Genomic DNA, 27,925 nt, shown 5'->3' with positions numbered 1-27,925 from the left:
TATCTTACACACTAAATTGGCCTGGAGTTTTTTTTTCCTCCGCGCTCTCTTAAGGCAACAAAACGCACAGCAGCCTAAAGTCCCAGTGTCGCGCTGGAGTGCTCGTTCTTTCCTGGGGAGCCCTCGGCCCTGCCCACGGGGAGGAGCGGGGCGGGCGCGGCCCGGAAGGGAAGCGCGGCGGATCCGGGTCAGGGCTCCCTGCGGGTGCCGGTGCCGGGCGGGGAGGTGAGAGCGGGGCGGGGAAGGGGCGGTGGCGCCCTCCGGAGGAGAGCGGCGCGCGGGAGCGGGGCCGAGAGGAAGGGTGCGCGAGCGGCGGCGAGAGAGGCTGAGGGGGGGCGGGTGCGTGGGTGAGTGGGCAGGGGATGGGTCTCGGGGAGAGGGAGGCAGATCCGTGTGACGGCGGCCCCGGGGGCGCCTGCCCTGCTCGCCCTCTTCGCCTCCCTCACTGACTGCGGGCTGCTCCCAGCGGGGTCGGCTTGTCTGTGGGCTCCTGTCCGGCCCCGGCGGAGCTCCAGTGAGGAGAGCGGCCACAAAAAGGGAGTTTGCTGCTCTCTAAGCCCAAGCTTTGGGCTGTTACCTGTGCGTGGCCGTTCTTGTCCTGACTCTGGAGGTGCCAGTGCAGAGATCCAGGTGATAAGCTCCTGACGGGCTGCCCGCGGCTCCTCACCTGCCCTGCAATAGCTTTCCATTAGCAGGAATGTGCAGTTGGAGCATAATGTTGGGCCATTCTGTCCCTGACAGCTGCTCGGTGCTAATGGGCTTGTGTGAGCGCTGGGAAGATGCTGCTTTGAGAAGAGGAGGGGTTCTGTTTTCCGAGATAAGTCCCTGATCGCTCCCTGACCAGGCTTCACAGAGCGCTCAGCAGTCTGAGCAGCTCTCTGCAGGAGGAGATGGGTCAGGAGTTTGATATGAGTTAACATGAAAAAAACATTGTATTTCAGCTAATGCTCCCCTTCCCCCTTTTACTCTCAACCCTGCAAACTCCTGAGTTGAAAACTGACAGCTCAGAGGCTGCTTTCTTCCCCGAAAATTCCCCTTAAGGTTTTTCCTGTGGGCTTCAGTGTCCATGAAAACTCCATCAGAGTGGCAGAACTGGAGCCCCCAGGCTAGGCAGCACTGCTGGTAGGCTAATCCAGAGGGTCTGAGGCCAGACAGTTTTGTCAAACCTGCAGGCTTTGGCTGAATAGCTGTAAGGAATATTACTTTTGTTTTCTAAAGCCACAGAACTTACTGAACAATGTTCTAGAATAGTGTTCCTTGCTCCAGGTGCATACAGACACACCCACATATGGATCATTAACTGTGGGTTAATGAGAGGGTGTCTTCTCTTGTCGCACAGACAAACAAATAATATGTGCTTGGACATATGCAATGTGCTAAATCATCCTCATAACTAAGAGCTGTTTTTTCCCCTTCTTCAGCAAGAGAACATGAGTTCAGCAGTGAGGAAAAGAGGAAAGCCCAACAGAGGAGGAGGAAGAGGGAGAGGAGGAGGAGGAGGGAGAGGAGGCAGTGGAAGAGGAGGCGGTGGAAGAGGAGGAGGCAGCAGTGGCCGTTCAAACAAGCCTCAGCTTGGTGGAAACAGGAAATGTTCAGCCAAAATTTGGGATGATGGAGATGATTTTTGTCTCTTCGAGGAACCAAGGCTGGAATCCAGGTATTTCTTTTAATTTGGGGGGGATTGGCATAGAGACGTCTGGGATACTTCAGGATTGTTTGGGATACTTTGGGACATTTGGGATACTTTTTTGGATGGTGGGACACATAGACATTTGGAGGTGGTTTTTGGACATCCTTGAATATAGAGAAGAGTGAAAGTGTGATGAAGTTGTTTCAGTATGAAGCACTTTTTACATGTCTTTTTTTGATTAACACCTTATAAATTTGATAGCTAGGAAACTGTTTTACTTTTTAAAGATTAGAACCTCTGATTTTCTTCTTAGGTCGTAATTTCAGAACACTTTTGGTCAGAAAACACTAATAAACACAGGATATTCATTGTCATGTATACAGAGCAGAAGCTGGGCCATAGAAAATAAGCAGTTTGGAATTAGTTTAGTATCCTGTATGTGTTCTGACCAATCTGTCTTAGAAACATGTCAGAAATATGTTGTATTGTAGTCTGAGAACAGCTTTACCTAGCAAAGTATTTAGTAAATCACTTTGAATTTGACATAGGTTACAATATGTGTGTGTGTGTGTGTGTGCAGATACAGACACACAAATCCTGGTCATGTAAGAGGTGATTCAACCTGGCTGAATAATCCTTAGGTGATGGACTTGTCTTATTTTGGTTTTCTTGTTTTGAATTACAGGGTTGGGCCCTAACACATCCCAATTCAGTCAGAATCATTTGAGCCAGGAAAATAACTCATGGTTTTGTCCTATTTTAATTTTTAGATCAAATGCCCCTGCCAGAAGAGGAGGGCAAATGAAACAGAGACCTGAAGCAAGAATGCCTCTGCAGACCATACACATGACATCAGAGAATCAGAGAAGAGTGAAAGAACTTCTTCAAGAGCTTCAAGGGCAGGAGCTGGCTCCTGAATCAGAGTTAGTTTAAATTGAAGCACTATTTCCAGCTCTTGTAGATGAACATGCTTTAGCAGGCATACTGTTAGAAATGAAAAGAGTATTTTTAACCTTAACTTTTAATTTTATCTCAAATCCTACAGTTTTGAGTCTGCTTTGTTTTTCTACAATATTAACTCTGGGAAAGGGGTAGCCAAATCTTCCATTTAAATGAAGAATTTAAAACTGCAGAGGCAGAATTTTGTATCTACTCAACAGTATAATTTTGTTTCATTTTAATTTGATAACTCTTTTTATCAGTGTAGCTGGTGAAGATGATGATGAACCTGATTACCTCGATGATGAACAGTGCTGGTCAACAGAACAGGAACTTTCTGAAGTAATACCAAGGTTGTCTGCTGAGCCAGCTGAGCACAGAGTTGTAGAAAATGAAGTGTCTTCATTTGCTGTGCACAAACTCTCCAGGTGATGCTTTTTAGTGAGTAATTTGTATCCCAAAGAGTTAAATCACTAGTCTCAATACTGTAAACCCTCGGGTCTTGGGCTTCCTCTTGACACTGGGGAGGTCTATGTGCAGAACTGGTGAGTTTGTATCTCCTGAGAATCTAATCCTCAGCTAGGTGAATTTAACATAATGATTTTATGAAAATAATCATTCCAGCCTTTTTCAGTGATGTTTTAAATTCTTTCTCCAAGCCAATGGAACAGACATTAGGAAAGCTCAGGGAGCATTGCTTTTATATGTATGTTTCTCCCAGGTAGGGGGAAACCTTGTAAGTGTTCTTCATCCGTTTTGCTCAGACATGACTATTTATTTTTGCTTTGTTTGAGAGTATTTTATGTGTGGCAGCTTTTTCTGAAGGGTTTAATTTATATAGTTCAATGGGAAAACCTAATCCTGTGACTATTATGTGCTACATTCTGAGGTGTGAGATAGTTGCCACATAAACTAATTTGTCATCTTACAAACCACAGACTGGCATTTACAGACACCAAATTGCTGCCTGCCACTGTCATTTAAAAGAGCATAAATATTTTGGTGTGTTTTTTCCCCTAATGGTAGCGATAGTATCTCATGCCGTACATGCTTCCTCACTTTCAGCCTGATCAAGCAGATGTGTAGTTATTTTGCTTCAAGAGAGTTTCTCACTCGTTGCCATGTTGTCTCTGTTTTGGTGCAGGTATGGTTTTGACTGTGAGCGTTGTAGGACAGTGCTGAGATCCTGCAATGGTAATATTGGGGCATCGTTGGAGTATTTGCTGTTGCAGTGCTTTACCGAAAGATATGGAGAGAAGATGCAGGTTTCTGCAGCAGCTGCTGAAGCCAGTCAAGAAGAATGTTTCGAGCAGAGACAAGAAGAAGCTTTTGCCCTCCGGTCAATCTGTGGAGAAAAATTTGTAGAAAGAATTAAAAATCACGTTTGGACTTTTAGTTTGGAATTGGAGTACCTAGCAAACAGACTCAGCAAATCTAAACAGAAGAGTGGTTGTAGTAGGGACACAGCAAAACCGAGTTCAAAGGAAATATGTAAATTTTATCTCCAGGGAGGCTGCAGGTTTGGTTCAAAATGCAGATTTGCACATGAATTCCCTCCAAACCATCCACTAAAACCATCCAAGAACTCTGTAGATGATGCTCATCTCAGACATAGTGATGGTCCCATATATGAACTTGAAGTAAGATTTCCTGAAGAAAACAAATATCCACTTCAAGCACCTCTTGTGGCATTTTATTCCACTGATGAGAATCTGCCTCTTGCTTGTCGTTTACACATTGCTGAATTCCTCTTTGGAAAGGCCTTGGTAGCTGCAGAGTCTCATGAACCAGTGGTATATACCTTAGTGACTTGCTTAGAAGATGAACATGAAATAAGTGAGTTACTTGGCAATACTCAGCACAAGTACAGTGCTCCTCTTGTGTCCCTGCTGGCAACACCTCCTGTAAAGCTACAAACAGAGAGTACACCTGGTTCAAATCAACTGCCTGAAGGTACACCAAATCTCCTTCTGTGGTTTCTGGGCTAAGAACAGTCAGAAAGATTTAAAAGGAAAAAAAAAACCAACAGAGAGAGACAGGGCAGAGCCCCCAATTCATCCATCTGTTCCAAATCTATTTCCGGAGATTAATGTCATGTGGTGAGCCAGATCCATGATCTGTCTGTGCCTCAGGAAGTCCCTTCCATAATCAAGCTGCACCAAAGGGGTTGTACTGGCCAGAACTGAGTTAAAGGAGCACAGAGCTAATGAGTTTGGTTTGGCAGAGTGCATGATGCCCATTCCCACACAATCCATGAAATGGCATGGAGAGATATGGTGTGAGCTCACCAAAATGGGCCAGAGACTTGAAAGGGAAGGGGGAAGGTTGTTTGCAAAACTGTGGTGCATCTGCTACTCATCAATTCAGAAACTTTTTTTTTTTAAGTTACTTAAAATTGCCTCCTCGAAATTAACTTTATAAAGGTGGATTTAAGGCTAAGTGAATGTTAAAAGTGGTTCTAGAATGTCGCACAAGGCATCGACCCTTTTTATGTATGCAAGAGCAACTATGTTGACTTCACAGGAGGAGAGCTGAGGCTGTCACTTATAGCAGGGTGACAGCAACTCTGTGGCACAGGTGACTTTCAAGCTCTCAATTCCAAAACTGTTTTATCTAAGCCAAGCTTTCTTTAACAGAGTTTTCTAGAACAACTGCATCACATTTTAGAGCACTTAAGTAGTGAAAGCTTATGTTTTTGTTACAGTAAAACAAATTATTCCATTTCTTTAACAGCTCTGCAGAATGACAGCTATGTTCCAGAAATTGAAATCAGAGATTCCAAATAATTTTGTTAGTTATAAAATCTTTGTTATGCTATAAAATAACTTGCATAGATAAATGTAGCCTTAAAATTTTAAGGGCTGGCTGATAGTCTGAGCAAATCCCACTTCAGTTCATAGGCACTGGGCACCAAAGTACCTGGTTCAGTTTCAGCTTTGGTTTAGAAGTACTTGGCAGTAACTGTTACGCTGGTGCTGCCATCAAAGTCTTGTGCTCCACAGAAGTGGTTGTGGGTTGGATTGAAGAGGTGAGCTGAGACACATGAAAAACGTTCAGGAAGGCAAACCAAGTTCCCATTCTGGTTCGCTGGGTGGCCATCCAGGCCATGGTGTTGACAGCACAGCTGATGCAGAGGTAGTGACAAGTGGGATGGGGCTGGAGAAGTTGTGGTTTGATGAGGTGAGGGGAGGTTTGCTGGTAGTGTTGAACTAAATGCTTGTCAAAAACAGTCCTACAGGCCCTCAGGTCCAGTCTACCATAGTTCTTTGTTGAGAATGCTGATGGAACATCTTCTCTGCCTTGCTGACGAGGTCCCGTTCCTTAGTAATAAGAATACTTAACTGTACACTCTCTGTCTCAAGCCTCAACAGCGTCAGAGCCTCAAGAAGAGGCAGTGGCGGAGGAGGAGGAGGAGGAAGAAGAGCCTGAACAAGTTGTTGTGGAGAATGAGAGTTACGTGAACCTCAAGAAAAAGCTTTCCAAAAAGTACGATGTGCAGGCGAAGTCTCTGTATAACGAAAATGTTAAACTCTGCGCACAGTTTCGGCAGAGAAAGGTATAATGTGCAGAACATAATGCCTTTTTTTCTTGCTTACTTTAGAAAAATGAATATTTAAGGCATAAGCTGCTGTTTCAAATGGTTCTGTTCCGCTCCAGTGGTGTTCTTACTGCTGTGCTGTCTGTTTTTGTGCATCAGTCTTCTAGGCACTTCCAGTCCATGCTGTATGAAAGACAGAAGCTCCCTGCATGGCAAGAGAGAGAAAACATTCTGGATTTGCTGAAGAGCCACCAAGTTCTTGTTGTGAGTGGCATGACAGGGTAAGAGTGTGATTGCACATACAGACTTTATGTATCAAAACACAGACAGAAGAACGTGAAATACATATCCATGTCCTGGAACAGTTAGGGTGGTGGTCCATCTGTGACCAGTGACAGCAGTCCTAGGTGAACTTCATTGTGACAGATCACACTAGTAAAGCAAAGCAAATATCAAGTGGAATGCAGTCACCTTAATTTACATGGATAAAGGTGATGGATTTGTGAGGTTTTTAATCCCTGATTTTGTTGTGCAGATGTGGCAAAACCACTCAGATTCCTCAGTTTATTCTGGATGCTTCGTTGCAAGGATCTCCAAGCAGAGTTGCAAACATCATCTGCACTCAGCCTCGCAGGATCTCTGCCATTTCTGTGGCTGAACGTGTAGCCAAAGAAAGAACAGAAAGGATTGGACTCACTGTTGGATATCAGATCCGTCTAGAAAGTGTAAAGGTATGTATGCTTTGCTTGTTGGTTTTCATTTAGTTCTATTAAAATGTGCTTAGTGCTTCTCTAGTGTCCAGAATCTCTGCCCTATACCTGCCATGTACTGAGATAAGCAAGTTTGTATCATCTATATTTTACACTATATTATGAACCATATTCTATATTTTATTTCATCTCAAGTTGCACAGTTCACTTTGCAGAATGAGAGTGCAGTCCTATGTCTTGTGGTTTTGCTTTCTGTTGAGAGAGGTGATGGAGTTTGAGACTGTGAGTAATACTGCTGTCCTTAGGAAGGCTACTGGCTTCTTTTTTGCCTGTTGTCATTTCCATTTGTCTCCCAAGGGTACAGCTACAGTCAGCCAGAAGGGGTGGTTGAATTCAAACTTTTGTCTTGGAAGAAGTTTTGTCTGCATTGCAGCTGATTCTTTTTCCAAGAAGTATGCTAAAAAAGAGATTCACTGCATCTTTCTAGGACCAGAGATCTGATTGTTTATCAGAAAACAATATCCACAGGAAAAACGGTTCGGATTTTTTGATAGTTAGCAATGCCTCTTGGTAAGAAGCAGGTGTTCTCTGTTTCAGTCAAGAACTTAAAATCCATCAGCCCATCTCCAGCAGGGATTGCTTGTTCCCTTTCTGTCAAACCTGGTGCTCAGCTGAAACCAAATGCTTTACAGCAACATACATTCTTTTTGCACTGTGTTGATTTGCCCAGAGTCAACTGAATGCTTTGTCTTACCCTTCAAGTCCTCAGCTACCAGACTCTTGTACTGCACTACTGGTGTGCTGTTGAGAAGGCTGGAAGGAGATCTGACTTTGCAGGGAGTCACACATGTTATTGTTGATGAAGTTCACGAAAGAACAGAAGAAAGGTAAATAATCTCTTATCCTGTAAGCAAAACAAAGAAAGGAAGGATAAAGGTGACTGAGGTGCAAGTAACTGATCCTGTGGCAGTAATGTGGGATGGTGGAAGGAGTCTGGTTTTAGGTTCCTGTGCTTGGGCAGTAGGAAATTATGTTGCACAGCTTGCAAGAAAGCATATGTCTCTCAAATTGCTATCTGCTGTTACATTGCAGTGGTGTTGAAAAGACATTTTGGATGGGCCTGGAGGGTTAAGTGACTTTTTAACCAGAGCTGTCTTTTTCTTATACTTCCCTTGTTTCAGCTTTTATCAAATACCATAATTCTTCACATGCCCTTGGGGGAATTTTTTCTCCTGATGTAGGCTTCAGCAGAGCACCTGCAAGCAACAAGTGCTCATGTTTTCTTCCAGTCTGTGGATTTTACTGGTTCTACATAGTCTCATCCTATCCTGCTCTATGCTCCTGCGGTTTTACCCTGCTTACCTGCTGGTGACAGGCAAAAGATAACGTCTGTCAGTATCTCTGTAAATTAAGTGGCAAGGATCCTTTTCTTTGACATTTTCCTTGAGAAACATTGCAGTGCAGTGGGTTTCCAGAAGGCTTTGTCTGTGACTCGTTACTCTACAGCTCAGATGATATTGTAGCCTCATAAAAAAGCTTGTGTCTCTCAAGAATTCTTTCCTTGTCATCTAAAATCACTCTAAGCCAGTCTTCCAGGAATGCCACAAAAGCTATAAATATATAGGGAAGAATACAGTGAGTAGGGAAGAGTGGGTAAGTTTGAAAAACTCCTCCAGTGAAGAAGAGGAGCAAAAAGGACTCATCTGTTCTTATCTTATGTTCTTGCACTGTCATTAATGTAAGAAATTTATAAGGCTTTTTGTTGCTTAAATGAATTTGCTAAGTAATCCTGACACTCTAGTAAGGGACAACCAAAAAGAGTCAGACTGAGATTGCCTTCCCTTCTGAGAAGCTCATGCTTCTGTGATGGTATTGCTGTGCTGTTGAAAACACTAGGAAGGAGGACAGAATGGGGAGAAAAATAGAGACTCTGAAAGTTAACACTGAAGAAATTTATATATATTTTTGTTTGTTTTCTGCAGTGACTTCTTGCTGCTGGTTTTGAAGGATATAATGGTTCAGAGGCCAGACCTGCGTATTATACTCATGAGTGCCACCCTGAATGCAGAGCTTTTTTCTCAATACTTTCACTCCTGTCCAATTATTAACATACCAGGTGAAAACCATTCATTTTTATTATCTTATCACATTCATTGTTTTAGAAATTTGTTTTCAGTGTTTCTTCTTGCAAAGTGTTTCTCAGCTCAAGTGCAAGGGGCTAGTTTGCAAAGTGGCAAGGTGAGGATGTACACAAGAAATATGATTCCAAAGGCTTAAGAGGAAAGACTGATGATATTTAGGAGAGAAAGGACTTGGAAATGGAGATATTTTTGTGTTGTCTGTATACCAGAGGAATTTCCCTCCCCAAAAGACAAGAACCATGGTTCCCTGGGCTAGTTTCACCACAGCTGAAGACTCTTCTGTATCCTTGTGAAAATAGGATCAGTGAGAGGATCCAGCTGGATGTGTACACATTTAGCCAAATATGCCTTTTAAATTGCTAAGTTATTACATGGACCAAGACAGGAACCTGTAGCCTCATGGATGTATCCCCATAAGTGTATCAACCCTTCTGTCTGTGTAAGTGCGTTGTGCGTGTTACCACAGAAACCTTGAGTGGTTTGGGATGGAAGGGTCTTGGAAGGTCTCACCCTCCTGCCATGGGCAGGGACACCCTTTCACTAGACCAGGTTGCTTCAAGCCCCATCCAACCTGGCCTTGAACAACTCCAGGGATGGGACACTCAGGGCTACTCTGGGCAAACTCTTGTGTCTCACCAACCTCACAAGAAAGAGTTTCATCCTAATATCCAATCTAAAGCTACTTTTTTACAGTTTAAAGCCATTATATCTTGTTCTATCACTACATAACCTTGTCAAAAGTCCCTCTCCAGCTCTCTTGTGGGCTCCCTTTAGGTACTGAAAGGCCACCCTGGAGACTTCTTTTCTCCAGGATGTACAGTCCCTATTTTCTCAGCCTTTCCTCACAGAAGAGGTGTTGCATCCCTCTAGTCCCATTCATGGCCTCCTCTGGACCCATTCCAACAGGTCGATGTTGTTCCTGTGATGGGAACCCCAGAGCTGAGTGCAGCACTCCAGGTGGGGTCTCACAAGGGCAGAGCAGAGGGACAGAGTCACCTCGTCCTGCTGGCCGCGCTGCTTCTGATGTCCATAAGAACTCCAAACCATGCTTGGAGGACACCCACTGTTTGTCCTGATCAGAAATTGTGTTGAAGGGTGCAGTGTAGGTGAGAGCTGTGAAGCCAGTGTGTGTCATAATAACCTGTATAAAATGATATAATAATCTTTGGTCTTTTTCCTCTTTTCTGTATACTGTGTGGCGTGTAGATAGATTTATTCTCATGTTTCCTTTCAGGTAGAACATTTCCTGTGGATCAGTTTTTTCTGGAAGATGTGATTGCAATGACAAGGTATGAAATTCGTACGTTCTCGAATGTATTTGGCCTTTGAGGTTGCACTATTGACCTTGAGACTGAGTAGTTCTGTGCATATGTTTAAAAAGCAAATCCTCTCAAATCTTGCCCATCAGCTGCAGTCTTAGAGTTCTGCTAAAGTACTGACTTTAAGCCATACCTTTTGTACTGCAGTGGAGTCTAGGATCTCATGCAAAAACAAGCCTTTCTGCATTAGATACAGCATTAGTACTCAAGAAAAGGTGAGCTTTGCTAAGAATACTTTGTTGGTGCTTGTGCTCTGCTTGTTTCAGTGGTGATTAGATATTGACAAGCAAAAGAAATTTTCATGTAGATTTAAGCACTGAAGGTGAAAAATGTAGGGTACCAAGCAATTACCTTTTGTAAGCCCTACCTTGCAACTCAGGTTGCAGATGCCTTTTACCATTTATAGTTGCTGGAGAGTCACAGCAGTTCAGATATTCCAGATAAATTGATCAGCTGTTCTGTTGCTCTGAGCAACACTAAGCCCACCTAGCTGTCACGATCAAGTTTGCAGTCCTAGTCTTTCACATCACAGCTTTTAATAGACTAACATCCCCATATAAAAGGACACCTTGACCTTCATATTAGACCTTCATATTATCTATGGTTTTGCAACCTGCTTATACAAAGTTCCTTTCAGACTTATAAATAAATATTTTTGATACTCTATCTCTGTAGTTAATTATTAGAAGGAGACTGTTAGGCTTCTTTCCACACCACCAAATGTTCTCTTGCTGCCCAGGTATGTTTTAGAGGACTGTAGTCCCTACAGGCGGAAGGCAAAGCAAGAAAGCAAACAGAATGGGAGACACAAAAGGACGGCATTTGAAGAAGTAGAGGAGGACCTGAGACGTGCTGGCCTTCTGGAAGGCACAGACAGCGTTGTCAGAGACTCAGACCCAGACCAAAAATTAACTCTGAAGCAACTCGTTACACGATATAAAGGTGAGCTCCTTCTTATATTTAATGAATTGGCACAATAACATTTGCTAGACAACATGGTGTGTTAGCATTTAATACTATAAGTTGAATGCTTATATATAATTCAGAGTTTTGTACTTGCGAAGTTCTAGATGAGAAACTTCCTGCCATTTTAAAAAAATAAAAGAGAACTCTTTGTTCTCTTAAACTGGAGCAAGCATCTTGGCTGAAACCAGTTCTTAGCATCTGAAAATGGACAGTTTTCAGATGCTGTCTCTTTCCATCCCTTTTCAGATGCCTTGTTAATTCCACTTTCTCCTCTGTATCTGTTCTTGCTGATGCAGTTTTACTTAGAGCACAGCATGTATCTGCCTACTTCAAGGAGGTCGCTTCATCATGGCAAGCCTTCTTTGAGAAATTCAGTCACCCTGTGAATGACTTAATCAGAGAGGCAGATATTTCCATGAACTGTGTACTCTGCCATCATCAAAATCCTCCTCATGCTTAGTCCTGAAGAGTTCATCCCTGCACACCCTTATGGTGAGCTCCACAGTGGTACTGAGGGAGAGCCATTACTTAAAAGCTTCAGATTCCTGCTAGACAGTTACATCTCAGAAGAGTAAGGGAATTTGGGTGTCGTTGTGAGTTGGTGTAAGAAACGTTGGAAGGGAGAAGAGAGAGCTGGAGAAGGTAGTCCTGGGGTATCTTATCTGTAAGCAGACATATGAAGTGCTTTGGCTCCTCTTACTCCTGGTATGTGTGTATGTCATTCTGGTGGTAGATGAATCCTGGTCTAGGCTGTGCCCCTGGTCTAGGCTTACTGAGCCCCAGTAAGCATGAGGAAAGAAATGAAGGGCTGAAACAGGAAAGCATGGAAAGGAAAACGTGACACATTGAGTCATTGTGGAGCTACCTCTGTCTGGTCTAAGCCAGGTGCTGTTTAAACTGAGCTGTGCCCGGTTGTGCAGCCACACTGGTTCAGTGCATCTTGTTTTTCACAAAAGATAGATTTACTGGGTGTTTTATTTCTTTTCCCCCAGGGGTTAACAAGGCAGTTTTGAAAACAATGTCTCTCATGGACTTGGACAAAGTTAATCTGGAGTTAATTGAAGCCTTGCTGGAATGGATAGTTGCCGGCAGACATTCATACCCACCAGGTAATTTCATTGTCCCTGGGAGACAAACAAAAGGAGATTCTTGGAAGCTGTGCACTTACAGACAGCCCAAAGCTAATGATTTGCACGCAGGGTTTCTGTAGCTACTGATTATTTTGGAAAAAAAAATAAATTTCTGGTTGAGTAACAAAGGTCCTGCTATACATGGGATGGGGAAAGTGAGAGAATTGTCTGCTTTGGAAAGTCTTTTGTGAGGGACTGTTACGGCCTGTGTGCTTTTTTTGGTACAATAGTTGCAAAAGAGAGCTGGAGTTTTGACTTGGGCCTTTTGCACATTAATAAAATATCATGCTGTCCTTTCTGTTTAGTGATTTATTTTTTTTTAATCTACATATATAGGTGCTGTTTTGATATTTTTGCCTGGTCTGGCAGAAATCAAGATGCTTTATGAGCAGCTTCAGACTAATGCTCTTTTTAATAACAGGCACAGCAAGAGGTAAGGCAGAAAAGCTCCAAAACTATCAGTTTTTACCCATAAATAAAGAGTTGTTTCCTGCACAAAGCCTGCCTTTATCCAGGGATAAATAAAGGTTATTAAATGTGTGTGAGTTGAGTCCAGTCAGGGTAATTCTCTACTATCTTATTGGCTTGCTTCTTTTGTTTTTCATCCTCAGCTCAGGAAGGTTAGTTGTTGAAGTACTTGGAGACCCTAGTGATGAGTGTTTTCCATTTTGTGCTCTGCATGATCCAGTGGGCTGTTGAAACTTCATCTCAGCCCTTGTTCTGTTACAGAATGTTTACTGGGATACATTCAGTTGTGGTTTTATTTGGCCTCAGATTGTTACATGGAGAAGTAACTATATATCTTTGACTAAACAATTTCTACACAGATGTCCATGGCCAGGTTAGCTGGACTGACTTCTTCCAGTCTGGCATTAAAAATGGCAGATTTTAGACTCTTCAAAAGAGACAGAATATTTGCTCAACTCTACAGAAGTGACAGGTCTCAGAATAAACTCCACATTCCCTTAGAAAACATGTCATCAATAGCGTGGCCAGCAGGACCAGGGCAGTGATCAGCACTAGTGAGGCCTCACCTCAAATCCTGGCTTCAGTTTTGGGCCCCTCACTACAAGAAAGACATTGAGGTCCTGGAGCGTGTCCAGAGAACAGCAACAGAACTGGTGAAGGGTTTGGAGCATAACTCTGATGAGGAGCAGCTGAGGGGGTGTTTAGCCTGGAGAAAGGGAGGCTCAGGGGAGACTTTAATTACTCTCTACAACTACCTGAAAGGAGGTTGTAGCCAGGTGGGGGTTGGTCTCTTCTCTCAGGTAACAAGTGACAGGACCAGAGGAAATGGCTTTAAGTTGTGCTGGGGAAGGTTTAGATTGGAACATTTGTTCATGGAAAGGGTGGTCAGGCCTTGGAACAAACAGCCCAGGGATTCCCCATCCCTAGATATATTTAAAAGCTATGTAGGTGTGGCACTGAGGGACATGGTTTAGTGGTGGACTTGGCAGTGTAGCGTTAATGATTGGATGATTTTAAGAGTCTTTTCCAACCTCACTGATTCTATGATTCTGTGTCTTAAAGCTGCTATGGCAGAGATGTTTGTGGTTTTATATTGCTTTGAATGGCTGTGGGCAATGTCTAAGTGAGGTAATAGTGTGTGCAGGCAAATTGTTCCCAAGAGGGAAAAGGCTAGAGACAAAGGCACTGACCATGTTGTCATATTGTCCTTCCAGGTGTGTTGTTTATCCGCTTCACTCTTCACTGTCTAGTGAAGAACAGCAATCTGTGTTCCTCAGGCCTCCTGCGGGGGTTACCAAAATCATCATCTCTACAAACATTGCAGAAACATCTGTCACCATTGATGACGTGGTCTATGTGATTGATTCTGGAAAAATGAAAGAGAAAAGGTACTGGAATCCATTCCTCAGTGTTTTGTGAGCTGGGAAACTGTTATATGCCTTGAGCTCTATACTTTAGTTTTCCAAAGAGCTGGGAAAAACTTGAAGGAAACTTGGTCTGCAGAAAGCTGCTACAAAGTGGAGAAAGCCAGCCTAAACTCAGATCCAAGTGCAGGGGTGGGAATTGTATCCATAGAGAAGCTGGCAGCATCTGCCTGCTTAATCTCCAGCCTGTTCACTCTGCACTCATGAATACTCACTTTTTACAAGGGCAGGTTGTGATAGGACAAGGGGTAATGACTTCAAATTGAAAGAGGGCAGGTTTAGATTGGATATTAGGAAGAAATTCTTCACTGTAGTGAGGCACAAGAACAAGTTTCCCAGAGAAGTTGTGGCTGCCCCATTTCTGGAAGTGTTCAAGGCCAGGTTGGACAGGGCTCTGAGCAACCTGATCTAGTAGAAAGTGTCCCTGCACAGGGCAAGTGGGGTTGGAATTGGGTAATCTTTAAGGTCCCTTCCAACCCAAACCATTCTATGAATATAAGTGTTTCTTGCTCTCCTGCAGATATGACCCAGGCAAAGGAATGGAAAGTCTGGAAGATACATTTGTGTCCAAGGCCAATGCCCTGCAGAGGAAAGGGCGAGCAGGCCGTGTAGCCTCAGGCGTCTGCTTTCATCTTTTCAGTAGCCACCACTACAACCATCAACTTGTAAAACAACAGTTACCAGAAATACAAAGGGTGCCTTTGGAGCAGCTCTGTCTGAGGTGAGCTGTTGTCCCTGTATTTCTTGAAAAAGCCAGTGTGAAAAATGTCCTTACTTTACTGCAGGGAGCACTTAGAATGACATTATCGAGGTGTTTTGACTCCTCAGTGTTTTCTCACATCACAAAACCCAGAAACATGCTCTGTAGATCTGAGTCTCTGTTGAGTGGTTGCTTTGATCCTACTGTCACACTGCCTCTGCATCCAGAGCCCCACTCTAATTGCACCCTCCACCAATTCTCCCCGTTCTCCAAGTTCCCTATCTCTCACCTCATCCTGGGAAAAAATAACGTCTCTTAGATCTCTCATCACAGAGAAGACAGCTGCATTCCTGTAACCTAGACCTACCACAGATGTTTGTGCCTTTCTGCTGTGAACTCTTGCAGTGTTTCTGTGCAGCACAGTCCAGTAAAGCTACAACCTGCATCAAGCACCACCATCATGCAGATGTTAAATGAAGAGGCCTCCCTATCCCCGCTCACACTGTGCACCCCTTAGTACTAAAAGGAAACAAAACAGCACAAATTATATTTTAACAGTAAAAACTTTATTTTAAACCTTAGTATGCTACATAGAAATCTGTTCTTACAGACTCATATTCCGCATTGCTTCCTGACTTCAAATATGTCTTACAGGCCCTCTTCTAGGGACCATGTGCTTCAAAGCATGTTTTCTTTTGGTTTGGTTTGGTTTGGTTTTTACAAAAGCTTGCTTTTTTATCCTGTGTATGGAACTAAGCTGCTTTTTTTCTTTCTTTGTTTTTTTTCTTTTCAATTTCCCCCCCCTCCTTAAGAATTAAGATCCTGGAGATGTTTTCTGCACAGAGTCTTCACTCTGTCCTATCACGACTAATCGAGCCCCCTAGAACCGAGTCTCTGCAAGCATCAAAGGTGCGACTACAAGACTTGGGGGCGTTAACTCCAGATGAAAAGCTCACCCCTCTGGGATATCACTTAGCTTCGCTGCCTGTTGATGTCAGGATTGGGAAGCTGATGCTGTTTGGCACCATCTTCCGCTGCCTGGATCCCGCACTAACGATCGCTGCCAGCCTGGCCTTTAAGTCCCCTTTTGTAAGTATTCTTAACCAAAGTGCTGTGGTTTTGTGCAGCAGCAAAACGCTGTTGTAACTTGCAGCATACTACACTGCAGTGAGTATTTTAGTTCTTCTTTTTAGCCTATATTGTCTGTGTTAATACAGTGCTTGTTAAAATGGCCCAGCAGAAGTTCAAAACCATGCAGCAGCAACAAGAATGGTATTTATGTTGTAAGTGTACAGTAGAAACAGAGTGAATATTAGTTTTCATTTTTTTAACTAACAAGTGCAGACATTTTGTCGAAATTTGGTGTAAAAATTGAAAATTGGTGGTAATGTAAGTTAGGAAACAGTGATGATAAGGATGGAGCTGACATGTCTGAGCTGTGAACGCAGAGCAGTTTGGATCTCAGTTTGTGTGCTCACTGTCACTTTGGCTTTTTGAATGCCTCATATTTCCTGTTTTGCATGGAGAAAATTTGCATTCTGACCCATGAGCTGCTGTGAAAATACCAAAGATAATGTGCCATGTAGCTCTAGAGTGGCTTGTCTAAGTGATGAGGGGAAGAACACATACAATTTGTTACTGCCTGTCTAGGTGTCACCATGGGATAAAAGGGAAGAAGCAAACAAAAAGAAGTTGGAGTTTGCAGTAGGAAACAGCGACTACCTGGCTCTTCTCCAGGCCTATAAGGTGAGATAAAATTCTGTAGCCTCTCCTGGGGGTTTGTGATATGTTTGAAATTCAAGCGGAAATATTTTATTAAAGGTTTCCTCTCATCCTCTCAATTAGGGATGGCGTTTAAGTATCAAAGAGGGCTCTCAAGCAAGCTACAACTACTGCAGGGAGAACTTTTTGTCAGGAAGAGTTCTTCAGGTAAGGCAGTGTTTGTGGCCTTTCACAGGGACTGGCTGATACACTGGCAGAGTTCTAGTGACAGAAGGGCAGACTCTTCCTGCTTGGTGTGGCAGCCACCACATGTCAGCTCTTTGTCTGTTTGTAGGAAATTGCCAGTCTGAAGCGGCAGTTTGCAGAGCTGCTTTCTGACATTGGGTTTGTGAAGGAGGGATTAAGAGCCAGGGACATTGAGAAGAAGTGGTCTCAAGGAGGTGATGGTGTGTTGGATGCCACAGGAGAAGAGGTAATTCACAGCACTTCAGTGCAGTTTTTCATGTGTACCGTCTTCAGAAAGTGCTACCTCTGGGGCCAGGGATGTCCTGAGGGTACATGATGATCAGGGTAATATGGGTTTGGTAGCTGTAGAATATCACTGTGCATTGGGACAACCTGTGTTTGCTTTCTCTTGGCTGCAAGCTGCTTTGTAGCCAGAGAGCAGTTCAGTTCAGCACTAACTGCATCAGGTTAGTGGTGGCCAGTTTGCTCCATTGATAGTGGGGGGAACACAGCCCAGTTCTAGCCTGAGACCTCAGGAGCAGTGACTTGTCCTCCTCTACAGAGCACAGCAGTGCAGCTGTAAAAGTCAACCAGTTTCAGGAATTCAGTCATTCCTGGAGCAGGGTTTTATCTTTATACATTGAACTGTAGAATACCTAATGCATGCATTGTTTTCACAGGCAAATTCAAATGCAGAGAACTTCAAGCTGATCTCAGCTATGTTGTGTGCTGCTCTGTATCCCAACGTTGTCCAGGTAAGAGAATGCTTTTTCATTTTTCTTTCTGCTCTCATATCCACATGACCTGCTTTCAGTCTAGACTCATTGTGGTAGTTTTGAGCCTGGCTTAGGTTGCCAAAGCTTGCTGCTTGTAGTGTTAGAGACAGGCAGCAGAGCCCCAGTTTGTGTTGTTTGAAACCTCAGTGTTCCTACAGGCTGATTGTAGTGTCTCACAGAAGCCAGCAGCAAATGTTAAGAAGCTGTGTTAAATTACAGCTTTTTAGAAGGCTGAGGTCACAAACAAACAGTCAGGATTAGACAGCACCTGGAGTGTAGTGACTTGGTATGTTACTACTACAGAATTTCTGTTTTTGAAAAATTTAAAACATAAGGTTAAAAGGCTTTCTGGTGCAGCAGATTTTTATAACTTTTTTTCTTACCATACAGGTGAAAAAGCCAGAGGGTAAATACCAGAAGACCAGTACAGGAGCAGTCAAAATGCAACCAAAAGCAGAAGAGCTGAAGTTTGTTACCAAAAACGATGGTTATGTTCACATTCATCCTTCATCTGTGAATTATCAGGTCAGGATTCTTTTTTTCTGCAAAGCATACTCTTTTTCTTTAATAAAAGAAATCATCTTTGCTTGAGTATTTAAGATTGCAGTGAGGATCCCTATTGATGTTTAAAATAAAAGATCTTAATAACTGAACAGTCCTGTGTTAGGATTGCAAATAATGGTGTGTTCCTGAGTTAAGAGTGTCTTCTTGGGCACACAATTAAACTCCAGCCTCTGGAGTGGAACTTGGGATGCAGCAGATCCCTGTTCAGCTTTTCTAAAGGTACATCTGCAGAGCTGAATGCAAAAAAGTTTCAGCTGCAATGCTGCCCTGGCTTCTCCCTAGTAGTGATTATCTACTGTTCAATAATTCAGGGACATACTCTGGTTTCTGAGTCCTCAAGTTCTGAAGTTAATTTAATTTCCAGCTTAATAGCTAATTCTTAGATAAAAGCTCTCTGTCTTTGCCGTGACGTGGTAATATTTGTCTCATGAAGTCCGTCTCCATGTTTGATGATTCATTGCTTTTCCAGGATATAAGTTACTTGTCTTGAAAAAAGTGAGTTTTCAGTCATTATTGGGTTATAAAGTCTTTGAACTGTTTTTCACTTTTGCTGTGAAAGAGCGTAACAGATGCACACATGAGCATGTCCTTGGCATGGGAGAACTTGGGGCCTTGAGGCAACACTGGTGAATTAGCTGATTTCTCATGTGCTCGCTGCAAGGAGCATGGGGTAACTGGTGAGGTTATTGGCAGCTCTTACGGGTCAGAGAGAGTCTGTTAGTCATGCAGGTGCATTTTAGGCACATTTGTTGCTCTTTGCAGCTGTAGGAGAGGCAGGACCGGAGCAGGCAGGAAGAGATGCATCCCTTTAATGAGGCTGTGGTGTGTGTGTTCCAGACCAGGCACTTTGAGAGCCCGTACCTGGTGTACCACGAGAAGATCAAGACGAGCCGCGTGTTCATCCGGGACTGCAGCATGGTGTCGGTGTACCCGCTGGTGCTGCTCGGGGGCGGGCAGGTGCACATGCAGCTGCAGAAGGGGGAGTTCGTCATTTCCCTCGATGACGGGTGGATACGCTTTGTGGCTGCCTCTCACCAGGTAAGGAAAAGAAAGGATAATCCTGGGGGCGCTGCAGAGCTGTGCTGGTGTTTGGAATGTCCTGAGCCTTACACTTCCCCTCTGTGTTTTACTGTATCAGGTGGCTGAGCTGGTGAAAGAGCTGCGCTGTGAACTAGACCAGCTGCTGCAGGATAAAATCAAGAATCCCAGCATGGATTTGTGCATGTGCCCCCGTGGATCTCGGATCATCGGGATGATTGTAAAGCTTGTGACCACTCAGTGACATCAATCAGAACAGCTTTCTCTAAAGACTGTTACAGGCCAAGTAACATCCATGTCTTGATATATTTATTGGTCCAAAACATGGCATTAATCTCTGGAAAAACAGGATGGCAACTGTACTGCTGACAGTTTTTTCAGTTCTTTTTTTGTTTGCTGGCTTGTTGGAAGTAAGGTGGCTTACAGTACACTCTGGGAAATGGGAAAACAGCAAATCTCCCAGGAGGAGTAGAAACCTCCAAGTAAGAAAATGTTTCCTCCTGGGACTATACCCTGGCAGTAGTGTTTTCTGGTCACAAAAATACCTGCTATCCAGCTGGTTTTTAATGTCTGGAGGCAGCGTGTGACATAATAAGCTACTCCCAAATTGGTTTAAACTCACTCCTACATTTTGACCATGACTTTACTGAGGCAGTCAGTTTGGGCTGACCAGGGTTCATTTGCTCATGGCTCAACCCAAAGCCATCATACAAATGAGCACCTTTTGATTCGTGTCAAGAGGTTCTGAAGTTCAGACGGTGTCCTCTGATGAGAGACTGCAGTGGATCAGTTGGAGTGCAGTGTTGGATCAGTGCAGGCTGTTCTGGTGACAAAGTAAAACTGCAGGAGCGTGTGGACATTTTCCCTGAAAGGCTGTTCCAGCCCCTGCTGCACTGGGAAGAAATAAAACAGCTGAGAGGGGACCGCTGTAGTGCATTAAAAATGAATTCTTGGATGGATGACACTGCTAATTTCTTAACCTGCTCTGGTATGTGGTGGTCCTTCTGCCACCCTACACAGCTGGAAAAAAGTCCCACTTTTGGAAACTTTTATCCAAACTCACACTCTGGGGAATGGACTGCTAGTGTGGCAAAATCCTGCAGTAATAATGCACTGTTATTTCTTCCCCTTAGCATTGCTGCAGCCAAGCTGCTCAGTGTATAGCAACTGCAAATAGTAGCAAGTGCCTTAAGTGCCTTAAGGACTTGGCTGTCACCTCTAATGGTAAAACCAGAGTGAGCAGTCTCTACCACCAGCCCTACCCAGCAGTAACCCTCAGGCTGAGGAATGAGCTGAGGGAGGCACATTGCTTGGGGAACAGGTGGATGTTTTGAAAAAACAGACTCGAATGTTTGTAGAAGCAGTTTCACACCAACACACCCTCACATGAGGAAGATGACAGGAGTGCCAAGACCAACATCCCTGTGCAGCAGAAGGGCCTCTGCAGCTGAACTGCTGCTGCAGTTTAGCCCTTAGCCAGCTAAGCACCAGAGGGCCACTCCCTCCTCTACATCCCATCTCCATGACCTGGCAGTGGGAAAGGGGAGTGATGTGAGAAGATTCAGGGGCTGAGAGACAGTTTAATAGGTAAAGCAAAGGCTGCACACACAAGCAAAACAAGGAATTCATTCACTGCCTCCTATGGGCAGGCAGGTGTTCCACCAGCTCCTGGAGCACAGTGTGATCATGCCCAACAGTGACTTGGGAAGACAAGCACTGTCACTCTGGCCATCTCCTTCCCCCAAATGTATATGGTGAATGTTCCATAGAGTCTGGAACATCCCCTTGGGCAGTTGGGGTCAGCTGTCCCAGCTGTGTCCCCTCCCATTAGAGGAGGGGATTATTAGAGGAGTTTTAGTCTACAGGCTTGGTGTGGAGTCAGCTTTGCTTCAACAGTCCAGAGAGGAAAAATAGAAAAAAAGGCACTACCTCCTTTTAAAGCACCGTTGCATGGGGCAATTTCACCATTGATGCTGCACACTGCAGCAGGGCAGGGACCCCAATAAATGCTGTCCCCCAGCTGTGTTTAACAGGGGCTTTGAGGGCACCCTCGTTTAATGCTGTTACTTCCAGCTCCCTCTGCTGCAGCTATAATGGAGCATGGGTCAGCAAAGCAGTAATGCAGCATCATCAGGCAGGGAAGTCACCCTCCCCTAAGCCCCAGTGCACTGAAATGTACAAACATGGGGGAGAGGAGGGGTAAAACAGAGAGGAAGAGTACTTATAAAGTCATACGCATAGGGGCTCATTATCCTTCTTTTAATTCCTGGACATCTTATAAAGCAACAATGATTAAAGTTCATCCTAAGCCCTGGGGGGTGTCCATGCACAGCTGCAGTGCTCCACTGCACAGCAGGGTATCCACCCACTGCTGCCCAAACAGAAGCCCCAGAAGACTTGACTGTTCCTCCCACACTGGTAAGACACAGCAATAGGGCAGAACACAGTAAAATAAAGACTTTTAAGTCAAAATTATCTGGCACTCTATCCTCACTACTCCATTAATAGCCATTATCAGCTGCAAAGATAAATCAAATTGGAAAATATCTTGCACTTGTTTACCAGACTTCTATTAAATCTCTCAGTAACCTATCCCTGGCCAGATGGGGAGCATCCCTATACAGGCACCTACAGTCTGGCTTCCCAAAGCAACCCCTGATCAGGACAGCATCAAGAACCTTGGATACACTTCACTGCCAAACATGTAACCAGGCAGATCAGGTCAGACAAGTGTAACGCAAGTTTTCGGTTCCCCAAATATACTGCTACTGAAATGTGACCTGCAGGTTCTGCTTATGACATGTCAACTATAAGAAAAACCTTAAATTTCCTAAAAATAGTATCTAAAGGTATTATATCTTCTGCATCAGAACTGCCACTGTGTTAAGTATCACAAAGAAGCAGTACAATTTGGATGACCAGGACAGAGAAAAAGATTTCTAAAAATATTTACTTCGACAGTTTACATTCCAGAACTACTTCAAATACCTTCAGGTGAGAAGGTGACCGGTCCTTTAATCATCAGGACAGACCAACCAGCATTCACACATTCCTTGTTTCTTCCAATCCATTAATGTCCTTCGTAGACATTTTTGTAAGTCAAATTACTGAGCACATGAACACCCCCACAACAGGTTTTCCGCTTCACCGAGCTCTGACGAGGTGCAAGGAATACCACGGGGATCCAGAGCAACCAGCAGCAATGACAGCTGGCACTGGTAACTTTCCACTCTAACTGGTGCCAGGCAGGGATGAAGGCACACACCTGCAGCACAGCCACTGCACTACAGCCCACTCACACAAGGGACTGCCACTTCCTGCCTTCTACCCTTCACCTCACGGGCACACAACCTGCTTCCCCATGCCACATATTAACAGAAGCAGCAGGGTTACCACAGTCTATTTCTTAGTTAGAAATGCACAGTCTTTATTTTTATGCAACAATTAACAAAAAAAGAGCCCAACATTTCCAGATCACAGAACATGAACATAACAAGAGTTTTGTATTAGTCTGCTAGTAAGACTTTTAAAAGATATAGTATTCATGCCAATCGCTAGTCAACAGAAACAGCCTTCTAGGACTAAGCCCTTACATCACAAAATCCCTTACAATGTAAACAAAATAAATTTTTTCTTAAACTTCTGAAATTCGAATTTGTTCTTTCAGGACTTTCATTCCTTCAAGGGCTTCCTGATGGTGAGTGACTGAAAGAGAAAGAAAAGATTAAAAACCACTCCTATAGCAAAACCAACAGAAACCTTCTATGCTACCTCAGGCTTCCGTTGCTCTGTCCCAGCCCCATTTTCATATACAGTTCACAAATAACAAGGGAAGTGTTATATTTTACATTTTTGTATAAAAAAACTGCTTTAAGCTTAAAAGATCAGCTGCAGGTGAGACATGAAGACTGCTCAGAAATCTCAGCTGCAGCACATACTTCTCTGGTTACACAGAAAAACTTCTTACTTCATGGTGGATAGCACAACTTGGCAGCTGTGCAGCCGAGCCAGCAGGAGTCACCAGCAGGAATTTAATCCTACAACATATTTCATGGTTTGCTCCACACCTTGCATTACTCACTTCTTCCCCAGATTCTAAATTCCTCAAGAACTTAGGGATACTTGATTCTCATTTGCCCACACTTTGTTGCCCTTTAACATTTCATTGAAGTAGATTCCCTTAGAACTATTATCATGACAACCTGACTACTGGCAGCAGGAAGTGCCCATAAACAATTCATCTTTTCATAGTTCACACATTTAGACTAGTAAAAAAACTAAGCTTTTATCCTTGCCCAAGTTAAAGTCCACAGGAACCACTCCAACTTTAGTGCTATTTAACCATATGGCACAGTCTAGTTTTAAAGATATTCCTACCTTCTCTTTGGAGATGGAGATCTGGACTTTGAGCGACTGTTAAAAAAAACAAACAAACCAAACAATCAACACTTGTACACTTGGATAGTCTCAGTAACCACTTCTGACCATTTAAACCCAGAACAATTTGGTGTTGTTTAAATGCATTAAAAGACATCATGGTTAAGACTGCCAGTAGCAAGTGTACCTGATTACTTTAAGCAAGAAGCTGCAGGTGAGAAAGAAAAATGCTAAAAGCTGGAGCCCTTGGAAAAGAGCAAAACAACTTTGAACCAACTACCAAGTCATGATGGTAACCCTGCAAAGCAGGAGCACTGAACTGAGGAGTTAGGAAGAGGGAGAACTATAGTCAGTTGAGAACAAAGGTAGGAACAGAGATGCCCCAAATCCTGTCACAAATACCTTTTTTGTCACAATGCTGAGTGAAACAAAAACCTCTATGCACAATTCTTTTGAATTGCCTATTGTCCCACAAAAATCAGCTATTAAAAAAAATACATTAAAGTAATGCATGAAAATGTTTTTGAAATCGGCTATTAAAAGAACAACAACAAAAATACCACAGCACAACAAAAAACCCTCTTCCACATGCAACTGAAATATTGCTCCAAACAGATTTTGAATAATGAGGGAAAAAAACCCATAAAACAAAACAAAAAACAACCACAAAAAACCACCAACCAAAACAAAAACCAACTGAGTGCTACTTGTATTTAAACGCTCACCTTTTAGCAGGTAAGCCAGATTTAGATCTACCATGAGACTCAGACCTACAACAGGAGAAAAATAAAGCTCAGCAAAGCAGCCAGTAGCATGCATATACAATGAAAGTTAGCTACAGCAACAGCGAATTCTTATTACATAGCATCAAAAACCAGAGAGAAAGAAGGCTCTGGTGCTCCAGGCTTTCCTTGTGACTTTTCAGGAGAATCCTTTAGCTCTTATTGCAGAGACCCCATTCATCAGAAGACAGGAGTGCAAGCACATGAGGCTCCTCAGCAAAGCTTCAGCTACCACTTTCACAAAACAGAAGACCAGACTGACAAGACTTTCTTCCTACCTGCAAGTATCCCTTCTATAAAGGGAATAATAATTTCAAGTTTCATCTTAGAAAATATAACAGCACATTAAGAGTGTGGAATCAGCCACAAGTAAAAATGTGCTGAAGAACTGATGCATTCTTCAGGTCAAGTTCCAGTGCCTATTTTATTCCAATTATTATAATACAGATTTTACATCAGTTTTGCCAATGAAAACGACATTTCAGTTTTCTCTTCAGTACCTGGCTACTGATGTGTAAACTATTCCCAGTTCATCTTGTGAATTAAAATCTACTCAAACAGTGACACTTTCCTCCCACGTTTATCATGTTACTTATCAACTCAAATATTTGCTATTACTTAGAAAATATTTGCCTTCCTAGACTGTCAGAATTCAGGCACGTGCTATTACTCAACATCAAAACACCCAGTTCAATAGACTTGGCCAATTTTTATTCTATTTCTGCTAAGAACTGTTTTTAAAGGGTAAATAAGATTCACCTTTACCTGGTCTATTAACTTACAGAAATACTGTATGGACACTCTTGGTGTAAGTTAAATGAAACATTACGTGCCACAGCTTTGAAACCTTCGTAGTCACTGTGCCGAGTCACCATCCTTCCCAATTCCTACCATTATAACCAGTAGCTTTTTCACTGGATCACAATTTTACTCACAGTCACCCAGAACTGGTACTTTGTAACACAAGTATGACTTCTGTTGGTCAGTAACAGTAAGGCAGAACACACCACCATCATCATTTTACTACATACGTAAGCATTAACTAGTGTTCAAAAATTCTCTCCACAGACCTCAAATCACACATGTGCTTTCTTATGGCCATGTATACACAGATTATATATAGCAGCCACAAACCAAAACAAACTCATGTTTATTAAAAGAAATCTGATCGCTACTTCAGTCTGTGAAAAGGCACAAATTAAGCGTTGCTACGCTACACAGCCTTCTAACTCCTGCCAGCCAAATTCCCCCAGGAAGAAAAACAAGCAACGAAACACAACCACAATCAAACGACACAGCAGAACTATTACGAGTTTGAACTAAAACAAGTATCTCACCTGCTCCGAGGCCACACAACAGACCGGGACCGTGAGCGTGACCTGGACCGAGATCTAGGAAAAAAAGCAGTGGAAGCTCTAATACTGCAGGATTCATATAGCTGGGATAGAGATCGGTTATTGCAAAAGTCACACAATATTCTGCCGGACTGTTGGCTTTGCAGAAATAACTTCTATTACAAAGCTATGGTACAAAGCTATATCATATGCTTAGACTTTTAACATAAAGAAAGCATTCAGACTAGTTCTGAGAGATGTTACACCATAAAGGTTCCTAAAAAGACACAGATTGCAAAATATAAACTTAATGCTTATATTAAATATGTCTTATATAAATACTTAATGTTCCAACTTCAACTTATGCTCCCTTAGACAATGTTGTGGGTTTTAACAAAAACCGCATACCTTGACCTTCTTAGAGAGCCAGATCGGGATCTGCGAGGTGAAAACGATCTGTATCTACGAGGAGAGATTGACCTGGACCTGCGGTAGGAAGCTGACCTTGATCTACAAAACAAAGTGAAAAACCAACCAAATCACTGCAAGGTACTTTCCAAAAGAGAAGGGAAAGAAGGGGCAGAGGGAGGAGTAAGAAAAAGAACGAAAACACAACAGCTAGACCCCTACCTCCTACCACGGCTCCGACTGCGTGACCGAGAATATCTCCTTCCTCGGGACCTCGAGCGGGATCTAGACCGGGACCTGGGTTTAGGTTAGAGAAAACAGGTATCAGCAAACAGCTGCAGCAACCAGTGCATGTGAGGCCCTGCTGAAGTCAAAACTTATTTCAGACAACTAAAAAAAGAGAGCAATAAAAAAAAAACCAAAACACAAACAAAACAAAACAAAACAACAAAAACACACCACTAGCATCTGTCATTTGGAAAAACTCTCTGGGCCTACTCGTCTTGAGCATTTTTACTACCTAGAAAAATGTTAAAAGCTGAATTACATTTGCAGAATTACATTAGAATAGAAAACACTGTAATGCGTATTTAAAATAAACCTTGCAAGTTTGCAGGTCGACCCTCTTTGGCCCAAGGTCTAGCAGATCTAGACGATCTAGAAGTATCTATAGCCGATCGCTGCATCTAGGTGTTCTCTTCAATCTAACGACGATCAAACTGACAGCCCAATGAGCCAGGGTGAGGCTTGATTGACGCAAGAAGATTTTTCTAGGTGGGAATGTGGTCAATCTGGTGTTCCTCTTTCTAAACCGGAGGGGGGCCCCAATTGAAAGCCAAATTTACTGTTACGGCGGTCACCGTCTCAAATTTTCTGCCCTTAAAGAATAAGGTGAAGCTACGTGTAGATGGCTCGAGGGGATCTGGCCTCTTATGCTGATCACCTCAAGGTCTAGGAGGATCTTAAGTGTCGGATTTGCAAGGCGCCTCAGCATGAAATCTTAAGGCTCGTGACATTCTGAATCAAGGCGACTGACTCAAACGAAGAAACCTGAAAGGTTTTGACCAGGTTGATTATTAAGATATTAACATTTTGTATGTATTAGCAAAAAATAAAACCGTGATATACACCTGTTGACTTACAACATTAAAGAGTTAAAACTGGTGTAACATTCTGTTCTTTGCTAACAAGAACTACACAAAAGCGAAACTGGCGAAGCAACGCGGCCGCCCCGGCCCCGCACGTACCTGCTCCTCCTGCGGCGGCTGTAGCGGTGACAGTCATAGGCATAGTGGCCTTTCTCACCACACTCGTAGCATCTGTCGTTGGGGTCAAAGGGGCGCCGGGCAGGGGGCCTGTCGTAACGGGAGCGCCGCGGCATTCCCGTGGACACTTCCACTCTCACCCTCGAGCCACATATCACCCTGCAAAAGTCCGCGATGGCTCTCAGTTAAATGCTACAGTTTACCACACGACTACAAAAGCAGAAGAAGCAGAGAACCTCTCTCTGTTCTTAAAACCGGCAAGCATCCGAAATGCACACGTACTTCCCATCAAGTCCACGCACGGCATCTTCAGCGTCCCGTGGGTCCTCGAACTCCACAAAGGCGAACCCCGGCGGGTTCCTGGCGATCCACACGGTTCTCAGCGGGCCGTAGTAGCTGAAGGCTCTCTCCAGCTCGCCTTTGCCCGCGCCCGTGCCCAGGTTGCCCACGTACACCTTGGTCTCTGCGG

General features: G+C 43.5%; 2 protein-coding genes across 2 annotated transcripts in view; one reads left to right on the top strand and one right to left on the bottom strand.

Moving 5' to 3' along the window:
- Positions 1 to 179: 179 nt before the first annotated feature.
- On the top strand, positions 180 to 19,659 carry DHX57 (DExH-box helicase 57). Its single transcript, XM_018085502.2, has 24 exons — positions 180 to 225; positions 1,422 to 1,657; positions 2,401 to 2,553; positions 2,833 to 2,997; positions 3,714 to 4,522; positions 5,932 to 6,125; positions 6,267 to 6,388; positions 6,643 to 6,838; positions 7,580 to 7,704; positions 8,800 to 8,933; positions 10,193 to 10,247; positions 11,017 to 11,219; positions 12,236 to 12,352; positions 12,710 to 12,806; positions 14,056 to 14,229; positions 14,786 to 14,986; positions 15,778 to 16,054; positions 16,616 to 16,711; positions 16,811 to 16,894; positions 17,022 to 17,159; positions 17,593 to 17,667; positions 18,079 to 18,213; positions 19,090 to 19,290; positions 19,391 to 19,659. Exons 2-24 carry the CDS (start codon positions 1,431 to 1,433, stop codon positions 19,532 to 19,534), a joined length of 4,122 nt encoding a protein of 1,373 aa, XP_017940991.2. The 5' UTR covers positions 180 to 225; positions 1,422 to 1,430; the 3' UTR covers positions 19,535 to 19,659.
- A 2,571-nt stretch (positions 19,660 to 22,230) lies between these two features.
- The window catches only part of SRSF7 (serine and arginine rich splicing factor 7), a 6,612-nt gene continuing 917 nt past the window's right edge, over positions 22,231 to 27,925 (bottom strand). The window contains exons 2-9 of the mRNA XM_029964853.1: positions 27,739 to 27,919; positions 27,439 to 27,615; positions 26,414 to 26,488; positions 26,192 to 26,293; positions 25,787 to 25,840; positions 24,393 to 24,437; positions 23,668 to 23,703; positions 22,231 to 22,995 (exon numbers count right to left, since the gene is read on the bottom strand). Coding sequence (XP_029820713.1) covers positions 22,971 to 22,995; positions 23,668 to 23,703; positions 24,393 to 24,437; positions 25,787 to 25,840; positions 26,192 to 26,293; positions 26,414 to 26,488; positions 27,439 to 27,615; positions 27,739 to 27,919 — 695 coding nt within the window. The 3' untranslated portion in view covers positions 22,231 to 22,970. The remainder of the gene's footprint in view (positions 22,996 to 23,667; positions 23,704 to 24,392; positions 24,438 to 25,786; positions 25,841 to 26,191; positions 26,294 to 26,413; positions 26,489 to 27,438; positions 27,616 to 27,738; positions 27,920 to 27,925) is intronic.

This window comes from Manacus vitellinus, unplaced genomic scaffold, assembly GCF_001715985.3.
Source record: "Manacus vitellinus isolate BGI_N305 unplaced genomic scaffold, ASM171598v3 scaffold_81_pilon, whole genome shotgun sequence".
Taxonomy (NCBI): domain Eukaryota; kingdom Metazoa; phylum Chordata; class Aves; order Passeriformes; family Pipridae; genus Manacus; species Manacus vitellinus.
Note: the sequence above shows the minus strand (reverse complement) of the source record. Positions and strands in the feature narration are given on the sequence as shown.